Here is an 11,847-nt window from a genome sequence, read left to right as displayed (position 1 = left end):
TAGTTATGATTTTGCAGCATTGCACATTTAATTAATTTAAATTATTATTTGTTAAAAGTTTGTTTATTTTACAGGTACTGCCAGCTGCAAAAAAGTAATGCTAATTAACAAACTTGGCAGCACTTTTTCAAATGTCATCCATTTTTAAATGTCAAATTAACCGCTCAAAACAAGACAAAAAAGCACTCAAAAGTTTGTAATTATAAAAAATTTTCAATTTTAAATTAATTTTTATTGAATTTTATTTACTTTATTTTAGTTATTATGTCTTCCTTTAACGACGCCATAAAATTATTAAAAGAAAAACTGGACGATCTTCAGCGTGATACACAATTTTGCGTCAACAACTACGATTATCATCACAAAAATAATGAACATGAAATTTTACAAGATCTTCATTGCATACTCAAGGATTCCCTTGTGGACGGTCAAGAGTTTCTTAGTTACATGGAAAATATACGCTCCTCCATTGAAACAGCACGCAAGAAGTGTTCTGATATTGATGTATTATTAGTTGATTTAGGAGTTGACACTGAAATAACCGAAGAATCAGATAATTATCCTACGGGTAGTCGTAGTTTTCACGAGGAGCAAGAATCTGGTAAAGGTAGTCTTTATGTACTAGAGGAGAATAAAGAAAACATATATTAGAACATGTATGTATTAATATTTTTTTTTTAATTTAATAGGATAAAATGTGTTGTTACTTAATATGCATTGCTTAAGTCAGCAAAAACATTGATGGTAACTTGAAAAGAAAAGAGCTTAAAGAACATAAAACTCCAATAAGATAAATGTAGTTGAAAGAATGTTTCTTGCTACAAAGCGTTAAATGATAAATTTTTAGTTTTATTTAAAAAATTAAAGGGATATAATTACTTTGTTCATATAACCAATGCTGTACCACAAAGTAATAACAAATGATATTTATTTTAATATAATTTTAATAATTGCACTCCTTTATTGTCATAGTAGGGCTATGACGAAAATGTTACCTAAAATTTGAAAATCCTTTCAAATGAACAAACGATTTGATATGAGGTCGAAATTTTATGGATAATGTTATGAAATATGGCTTAAGGACTAGCACTATTGAAAATGATTAAATATGGTACGTTTGTTTACCTAAATTTTTTTAAAACACCTTCCTTTTATTAAAACTTTTAGAATGAATCATATCTTATTTAAATTATATTAATATCTGGCCTATTTAGTGTTTTATTTCTCTCAAATAAAACTTAAGCTGATAAGTATATTTAATTTGATTTATGTTAAATGTACAAATATCTCGAAAATCGCTTTAATCAAATTTCCGATTTTCATAATGATCGCGCTTCATTTGATCCTTGTTCCCATTCATAGGGACATTTCAGGAAATTACTTGAATTTCTAAAATTCTCTTATAAACGCTTGTATATAAAAAAACATTTATTTCGGAATCGGTTTAGCTGTGTCCGCTCAGCTATATGTCCATGTAAACCTTCAGCGAACATGATCGCAATTTTCAAGATAATTTGAAATATATAAGTAAAAGGCCAAATAAAATTCATGGCCCATATAACTCTTTTAGAAAATCAATGGAGTTTAAACAATTGGATCTTCGCTTCGGAATGAACCGAATCATACTCGGTCAAAGATTATAAACCCAGCGACAGCTGTATCAACCGAAAGTTTTTTTCCCCATGAAAGAACTATCGGCCACAGTCGAACTGTTACAACAACATCCTAATCAGTGGTGTAGGGTATTATGTGGTGTTAAACAAAAAGACGACCTTCAAATGTCATCATGTCTCGTTTTGTTTTTTTTTTAAATAAACCTTTATTTACCAATTTCATAATTAAATATATATATTTGTTGTACAACTTCATAACATTAAGAATTTATAACAAACATTGTTATAAAGTCAAATTGCTAAATAAGTTATAAATACAAGTGAAAAGTCATACACAATTTTGCCAGAAACTATAAAAAAACAGCTGTCGCTGGCTTAATTGAATTTGTCTTGAAATTTTTATATTTTAATTTAGACAACAAAGTACATACACCGACAATGGTGGCAAATAAAATAGAAACATTTAATTAAATATATTTTAAATGATTAATTACGAATTTTATGAAAATTTCCACTAAACAATTGACCACTATTGTGTTTACGAAATAAAACCAATTTAAAACAAAAATATGTATTGAAATATAGCAAACAATTTAATTTCAATAACAAATATTTAATTTCATAATGAATGAAAAAATGCAAACAAAAATAATAAAAAAAAACGGAATAAAAACAAGTACATGACTAAAGAAGTACAGGGAAAAAAGAAGAAGCAAGCAACAGTACAAATACAAATATTAACAACATGAACCACAAACAAAAAACCCCAGATAAATAAAGAAAAATGCTGAAAAGGAAAAAATATTCGCAATAATCCAAAAGTTTTGCATCACTTCTTTTCGTATACTGACAGGGTGACATTGACTGGCCTCCTTACTTTACCCCCAAAACAAGAATAGAGCAAAAAAAAAAAAAAAAACAAACAAGTTTACATACACCTACAGACAAATATATTAAGGTATGACTTGACTACCTACGCGTTAGTACATTTTATTTTTTATATACTAAAATTCCTTTAAATTTTCATTATTCATACGTATGTATGTACATAGAGAACACATTCTCTTTGCTTGCTGTCTTAATATGAAATCATGTACATACATACTATTATTTTATGTATCCACTGTCTTTGTTGTTATTGTAGACGAGCCCACTTTTAGTTAAGTTTTATTAATCCACATACATTCATATACTCTTTGGAACTGTGTTATACTGTTATATAGTGTAAATCTAGTATATGCTGATGGTTCTCTTTTTATTTACATATATAAATTTCCAATAAAGGAAGTTTTGTTTTTCTCTCACATACATTTCTATTTGAAATTTTATGATTTTTTTAACTCTCTTGGAAGTGAGTAAAATAGTCCTTTTTTTCTTTTCTTAATTTCAAACATGTTATACAATCAACCATTTAGACATGTGGGGAGAACTCACTCATTCAGCTTTTTTGTTAAATGTTTTTTTTTGCCATACACACTAACATTAATGACCGCTAAAGATTCTACCAAAGAGAGCAAGTACAAAAAGGACACCGTCAAGGGCAAACGTATGCTTAGAACAACAGATGAAAAGTGTGAGAAGAACTAAAAACCGAAATATGTTAACGTGTCTATAGTATACAAAAAATGAAAATTTGTTAAGCGCGTGTTGTGTATCGGTTGGTAACGTTTTATTTAGTGAGGGCAAGGAAGTGTAAAAGTTGCGTTTAATATTTGTCGTTTTGGGTTTGGTTTGGTTATATTGTATTACTGGGCATACGTGCCACTTTAAACATTAAACTAACCAAAAATTACTGTATTGCATGTGTTAGTTTTTATTGAAATTTGTTTTTTTTTTTTTATAATTATAGATTTTATTGATTTCAAATTTTATTATTTTTATGTGACGTATTAACCCTGGAGGCTTGTGCTGCATGGCCAGTAAACAAAAAAACAGAAACGTGTAGTATTGAGCAAAAAGCGATTTACTATCAAGATAGTAAATAATTTTTGTAAGGTTATTTTTAAATTGTTCGTTAAACAATTAAACAACTACTACTCCCCATTTCCTAGTAATTTTGTTATGTTTATGACTCATAAACTTTATATTTGTTTAAATGTTTGATAAACAACTTTTACCTTCGAAATTTTTCATATGCAAAATGCTAAACAATCATGCTTTTAAAGTGTTTACTACTTATTTATAAAAAAGTTCCTTTAACTTTTAAGAAAGCATTCCAGAGAAGATCAAATTGGATATGCTTTGAATCTATCTAACTATCTATGTATCTATCTATCTATGTATCTATCTATCTATCTATCTATCTATCTATCTATCTATCTATCTATCTATCTATCTATCTATCTATCTATCTATCTATCTATCTATCTATCTATCTATCTATCTATCTATCTATCTATCTATCTATCTATCTATCTATCTATCTATCTATCTATCTATCTATCTATCTATCTATCTATCTATCTATCTATCTATCTATCTATCTATCTATCTATCTATCTATCTATCTACCACTTATTTAATATGAGTGTGCATAGGTCTTTACATGTCGAATCCACATGACTAATTAAGGACTGCAACGCGGACAAGGTATAACTCGTTGAAAATAAAATTGGGAATAATTTGAATAAAATATTTTCTTTTTCCAATCATAAATAAAATAAATAAATCAATAATTAAAATATTTTAATAATGGTGCTTACGTAGAGACAATTAAATACCTGGAAAAATAACAATTAAACTAAATGATTAATGTCTTAAGTACTTCTAATACATATATTGAAATATTTGTAGAATTACTACAAAAAAATACTATACTAAAAGTTTCAATAGAAATAAAATTACAACAAAAACACGTAAATACGTAGATTTCATATCCATTGTTAGACTCGCGAAAAAAACTAATAATAATTATCAATACGATAAGATTAAATTGCAAAAAACAAAAAACTAAAACAGATACAAAATAATTGTTATAATAAATATATATACATACATATGTATATGTATATCTAACGTGCATAAATCTAGAGAGCCAATATTAAATAATAAATTTGTAATTTTCTAATGATTAGATCATATTAACTCAAGTGGAAAAGTGTCTTGTTGTTATTTGATTTAAAACGTCATCTTTGGCAAAGCGTCAATATTCATAGTTTTTATTTCAATACAAAATTTTAAATTTTTTGTAAAGAAAACAGAAAACCGCAATAATAGTTGATAGTGGTTATTTCTTAATGTTTCAGTAACAAAACCATAAAATTCAATAAAATCTAGCTACAAAAACTACGAATTTGTAAAAGTATCTTTATTCAATATTATTTATTATAGTGTTTGCTTTTTTTATGTAATTACTGGCTAGTTGTTGTTTCGCCACATGTTGACCCCAATTTGACTCTTTTTTTATTATTATTATTTGTTTGTATTCACAATTTCATTTTTTATTCTATTCTATTCTATTCTAGTCTAGTCATTCTTTTCGACAAATTTTCACATTGAATAAAGGTCATATAACTTTCCATCTTAACTTTAACCGATATAGAATAACTAAAAATTGAAAGTTTTTTATTGACCAAAGACCAACCATAAGAAATATTTGTATTCAAAATAAATAATATGGTTTTGTATAATTATAATAATAGTGTTTGTCAGGGGTCATTAACTGTTATGTTTTGTACATAATTTTAATATTGTCCAAGGACCATCTTTTATGCTTTTGCATTTACATATTAATTGAGGTTTTCAACAAAATCCATTTATATATTTCTCAGTACCCTGATTGGGACTAAAGATTATATGTAGATTGTGGACAAGACTGTAAACTATAATCGACTGTGGAATATACTATAGACTAGACTGTAGACTAGACTTTAGACTAGACTATAGACTAGAATTTAGAATAGACTATAAACTTGACTATTGACTAGACTTTAGACTAGACTATAGACTAGACTATAGACTAGACTATAGACTAGACTATAGACTAGACTATAGACTAGACTATAGACTAGACTATAGACTAGACTATAGACTAGACTATAGACTAGACTATAGACTAGACTATAGACTTAACTATAGACTTGACTATAGACTTGACTATAGACTTGACTATAGACTAGACTATAGACTAGACTATAGACCAAACTATAGTCTAGACTACAGACTATAGACCAAACTATAGTCTAGACTACAGACTATAGACCAAACTATAGTCTAGACTACAGACTATAGACTAGACTATAGACCAAACTATAGTCTAGACTATAGACCAAACTATAGTCTAGACTATAGACCAAACTATAGTCTAGACTACAGACTATAGACTAGATTATGAACTAGACTCTGGACTAGATTATTGACTTGACTATAGACTAGTCTATGGGCTAGACTATAGAATAGACAATAAACTAGATTATAGACTAAACTACAGTCTACACTACTGACTGACTAGACTATAGTTTAGACTACAGACCATACTATAAACTAGACCATAGATCTGACTATAGACCAAACTATAGTCTAGACTACAGACTATAGATCAGACTATAGACACGACTATAAACTAGACTGTATAGTAGACCATTTTATAAAATTTTATCCTTGAACTTGCAGATTACTTATTTATTAAATATGTATGTATATAACGATCACTTTGACGACGAGTGACAGACAGCACTTACGTTAGTCGTACGTGATCTAATATAAAAAAATATTGTTTGTTCGTGATGTCAATAAAAAATTTGAATTTCTAATATAACATGTAGCTGAATTTCATTCACAGATTTTTTTTCGATCATCTACTGTATTGATTTTTAAGAATTAAAACAAATGAAATGCAATATCATTTTTAAAACTCATAACTAATTATTTCTAATGACAAGTTGTTTACTTGAAAATTTTTAATGAATTGCACTCTGATTTTTTAATTTGTGCCTAAAATAAACCAATTTTTTTTGTAAACAATATTAATTGCTTTTGTAATACAAAGAATGCAGTTTTTTCGAGTTTCGATAAAAAAAATAATAAAAAATTTTAAGTCGCAATTTCGCTGTCTTTATAATTTGTTGTTTCTTGTCTCATTTGATCTTTTACAGAAATGCGAAATTTGCATTTTTCTTATTTTTCGTTTCTTTTTTACGTTTAAATAAAATTTAACAAATACATAAATAAATCAATTTTGTTTTTTTTTATTGTTGTTTTTTACTCGGAACATTGTAAACACTATGCAGTTTAGGGTGTACGTATAAGTTGTTATTTTGAATTTGTAATATTTTGTAATCTGTAATTTTATTTACTGCAGAGATACCCTAATTTTTTAAATAAATGCAACTGAGACTTTTATTATTTGTGTGTAAATATCTTTTTACACAAATATTGAATGTAATATGTCTGAATGTATCTAGTATGTGTACATATACATATGCATGTATATTTGTATATTCTAATGTAATAGTAATGTATTGTGTGTGTGTGTACAATTTGTTAACTGCATAATAATACTAAATGTGCAATTTACGTTTTAACTTTTTCTCGTAGTTATTATTATTATTATTATTATTTTTCACTGTTATTATTGTTGTATTGCCGTTGGAACACATACATTCGTTTAAAAACTATAATATTCTGGAAGTTGAAAAGAAAATAGTTCATTCATTCATATAACCACTACCACCCATCCGTCATATGTGCATACAAAAAAAAAATGATTATAGTAATTTGTTGTTTCGGATATTACACACATTTATACATCTAGTCGAACAAAACAAAAGCGCATGATTTTTATTTTGTAAAATACGAAAACAATCTAAAAAATATCTCAAAATATCTAAGAAGTTTTTTATATTATTCTTAAAAATTTTCTTATTAGAATATTTGCAAGTTTTCATAGATTTGCTTAATAATTATTTATCTGTTGAAGTCTGGTGGTATGTTGTCATGTTGTGTTCTTTTTCACTACTGCTACAGCTGTGTAGTTAGCAAGTACATACCTATATCCCCACTTGTTTAATAGGTACTTCTACTCAAAATCATATTTATAGATATTTTCCTTCCATCCTCCTATATTGAAATAAATAAACAACTCCTTGTCTATGTAATGCATTTTATCTATAAGCTCTTTATTTAGTTAAAATACTTATAGCGGCTTAAAAATACACAAAACAACAATTCGTGTTTATTTTGTTTGTTTGTTTTTTTTCACATAAAGTGACAATTGTTTTTTCGTTTTTAAATCCAAAACAATATGAAAATATATGTGTGTATATGTATATACATATAACAACTAGTGCAATTGCAGCTAAAAACAAAATACTAACTTTGGTGTGTTATTTTCTCCGGTCGTCATTTAATCACGTTTTGTTAAATAGTTTTCTAAAGAATTTTTCTTTAAAAACAAAAACACATTTTTTAATTTTGTTTACAAAACAAACAACAAGTTGTTGTTTGTCTATATAATAAACAAAAGAAAAATATGTCTGTTTTTTTTAATGCACCAAATAAAATACGAAATAAATATTTTATGATGTTAGTTAAAAATCAGGTGTTTTTAAGTTTTTAATTATTATTTTTAATAATAATTAAAACTTTATGAGGTTCTAAAAGGATTAGAGATTTTATAAAGGAGTGTTTATGAGGACCCGCTAAAACAACCTCGTTTTCGCTGACCCCTTTATAACTACGGAATCAATGCAAAAGTATTTCATCACAGCAGGGGAAACAGATTTCAAGTGAAGTTTACAACTCTAAGGGCGGGTTTCTTACTACTCAGTTAAACTAGGTTTAACTTGCTGTTAGATTAAACTCGAAATAAATTTAGGCGGACTTTAACCGATGATTGTGTTTTTCAGTTTTAGATTTAAGTTCAGTTAACTTTGTCAGTACTGCCAACTTTTCACTCAAAAATATAAACAACGAACATCTGTTTTTTGCAAATAATACTTCTGTAAAATGTAAAATATAAAACAATAATAAATAAAAGAAAACAAATCAGAAAATTGCAATTAACTTAAAATATTAAGTTTTTGTTTTTCCGAAATCATTGTTTTATTGCTTTTTATAATTGTGATTTCTCACTTATAACACTCAGTTAAACTAAGATAATAAGTAATGTTACTGTTTACTGAAAAACACAAAACATGTATTAAACTATGTTTAAACAAAGAATGTAGATTATCTCTATCTGAAAAACCCACCCTAAGTTCCTCTTAATTTCGCTATTCTAAAAGCACAGTTTTCATATATTTACATCGCTTTTCACAATTTTTAAGTGACACTAGCATTATTTGTACAATGTTATTTGTGCAAATATCTGTACCTATCTGTCTTTATAAGATCCTTCTCTCAGTCGAAAAAAGTAGACACAAAAAACATTACGGACAATAGGGTTGGCTATATAGGTCAAAACGAAATAAGTATGAACGAAATACGTGTCCATCGTTCTTTGGTAGATGCTGATCACCTAGCTTGCAACTCATCTATATTCTGACTCCTAAAATCTCTATAATTTTTAAGCGTGTGCTTGCATCAAATTTGGAGTCTCTTGCCAATATATCAATTGGTATCATAGCAGCGATTACTAGGGTTGGTTTATCCGAAATTGTCCTATATGAGCCCGCTGCAGTGCATGAATTCCTTTATGGTGCTTAAAAGTTAAGCGGTTATCTTAAAAATAATTATTAAAATGATGTATCCTATAAGTTTTATGATCACCTAACGCTAGACTCATTTTATTAAGCGACGACCTCTCCAACGGAATACAACATTCGTCAGTAGTTTTTGCTACTAATACCAACGTAAGTCGGCGGCGGAACCAATATCTATCTATCTATCTATCTATCTATCTATCTATCTGTCTAACTATCTATCTATCTATCTATCTATCTATCTATCTATCTATCTATCTATCTATCTATCTATCTATCTATCTATCTATCTATCTATCTATCTGTATGTCTGTCTGTCTGTCTGTCTGTCTATCTATCTATCAAATGTAAAATTCTGTAAAAAATAACTTTTCGCTGAAAGTTTGATTCGTTGTTGAAAATCTGAATTTTCAATTTCAAAAGGATAATCAAAAAGAAGATGAAAGTTTTATAACATGTATTTTCTTAAGGATATTCAACTTTCCTTTTTGTTAACTCATAATGGTGACAAAATTTTCCATATTTTAATCTTATATGAAAGATACTTTAATATCCATTCCAACTAAATGTAAAAACTAATAAATAAATTAAAAGTTTTCTGTTAAATGCATCTTTTGTATTTAATGGAAATTGCATATTTACAGTTTTATACATCTATCTATCAAATGTCATATTATAACAAACTATCACACCCCTTTCAAAATTCAAAAATCTTGCCGAAATATGAAAATATTTTTGTAGTATTTTTCCCAGCTATTCTGGTAATTTCTAATATTTTTTAAACATGTTGTATGATCTATTATAGACAACAGCTTTTCTATGATGACGATTACGTTTTGTTTAGGCAATTTGTTGTTTTGTTTATTTTCTCTTATTTTTTAAATTTTTGTTGATTTGCTGTCTGTCTAATTTCATGATCACACAAAAAAATAACGAAAGAAAGAAAGAGGCCGACCAACAACAGACAATTTGACATTTTGCACTTGTTCTGTTAGTTTTTTTTATTATTGGCTCTTGTTTTCATTATTATTATTTACGAATTACAACAAAATTTTGCAACAAAAGCAGACCAAAAATACAATTTTCAATTGTACAAGCAGACTTCTACTCAAAATGCATTTACACGCGACCGACACAAAACTACTTAAAAAAATATTTTCAAGTGCAACGTACAAAAAAAATGTTACAAAATAAGTGTGAAGAAGAAAAAAATCAAATATAAATACAAAAACTTAGGTAAATTGTACAATAAAATAAATACAAATGTACAAAATTAAAATTCTATTTATTTAAAGGTAGACAGACTCGTACAGTAAACTGTTGTAAAAAGGAAATTTCTAATACAATTTTGTCACTTATTACTAGAATTTACTGCATTTATCTTCTTAATGATTGTTTTAATATGTTATAAAACTAGCTGACAACAGCATTTAAACAAAATTGTATGGCATGTACTAATAAAATTTAATAAATTTATATTTCTATCGTCGCTTTATATGTGGGGTTAAAATAAAAATAATTTTTATTTTATTTCTTTTCGAATTTATAAATTTAAATTTATCAATTGAAATTCCTGCAAGCAAAAATAACAGAAGCAATCGATAAATTTTTATTATTAAATACACTGAAAGAGATAATATGATTTGCTTTTGCATCCGTACTGTATGAAGATAAGTTTATAATATTTTTAACTGTACAAATTTTTTTCCATTATTTTTCTTTCGGTCTCTTAGCTGAACATGATGAAAAATTAAGATGTGTCGTAATTCATTTTTATTGTATTGTCTCTGTTTTTAATTTGTACAATTATTGTTGTATGGAAGAGAAACTGCTTATTTCCCATAAAACATATTATTTAAAATTTAGTTTTTGTTTTTTATATATCTTACTTAAGAACTATTCATTCTACTAGATACATATTGGATTTATCTCTTATATGCACATGTGCTGCATACACATATACTAATAGCTACTTAGTGTAGAACAATTGAATGTTTATCACTTTCAAGTTGAAAGTCAATGTCAATGATTCAGTTTTATTTTGAGTTATAAATTTGTAAATATTTTATTAGACTGATACAGTTTTTTTGGTTGCATTTAATAGTTCAAATGAAATGTATTTTAAAAATGAACTAGAACTGAACTAGAACTGAACTAGAACTGAACTAGAACTGAACTAGAACTGAACTAGAACTGAACTAGAACTGAACTAGAACTGAACTAGAACTGAACTAGAACTGAACTAGAACTGAACTAGAACTGAACTAGAACTGAACTAGAACTGAACTAGAACTGAACTAGAACTGAACTAGAACTGAACTAGAACTGAACTAGAACTGAACTAGAACTGAACTAGAACTGAACTAGAACTGAACTAGAACTGAACTAGAACTGAACTAGAACTGAACTAGAACTGAATTAGAACTTAACTTGAACTGAACTAGATATAGAACTTAAACATTAATCGAGTAAATATATTGTAAAATACTTGTTAATATTTTAGAATGTTGTTTTCGACTTCGCTCTTTCAATAACCAGATTCCGGATTCTTCACTAGTTAGTTATGAACCACTCTAATATAAACAATTTTAGGA

At 27.2% G+C, this 11,847-nt stretch overlaps 1 protein-coding gene across 3 annotated transcripts in view; it reads left to right on the top strand.

Annotated features, from left to right (window-relative positions):
- Positions 1 to 66: 66 nt before the first annotated feature.
- The window catches only part of LOC111674834, a 30,469-nt gene continuing 18,688 nt past the window's right edge, over positions 67 to 11,847 (top strand). Inside the window, exons 1-3 of one of the 3 annotated variants that reach the window (XM_046945856.1) lie at positions 67 to 192; positions 260 to 607; positions 690 to 868. In XM_046945856.1, the coding sequence (XP_046801812.1) occupies positions 132 to 192; positions 260 to 607; positions 690 to 694 (414 nt within the window). In that variant the 5' untranslated portion in view covers positions 67 to 131 and the 3' untranslated portion in view covers positions 695 to 868. Of the gene's footprint in view, positions 197 to 259; positions 657 to 689; positions 869 to 11,847 lie in introns of those variants that run through there. The other 2 variants (XM_023435498.2, XM_023435499.2) reach the window with 2 other exon arrangements.

Source organism: Lucilia cuprina, chromosome 3 (genome assembly GCF_022045245.1).
Source record: "Lucilia cuprina isolate Lc7/37 chromosome 3, ASM2204524v1, whole genome shotgun sequence".
NCBI classification, from domain to species: Eukaryota; Metazoa; Arthropoda; class Insecta; order Diptera; family Calliphoridae; genus Lucilia; species Lucilia cuprina.
This window is presented reverse-complemented; position numbering and strand designations above follow the sequence as displayed.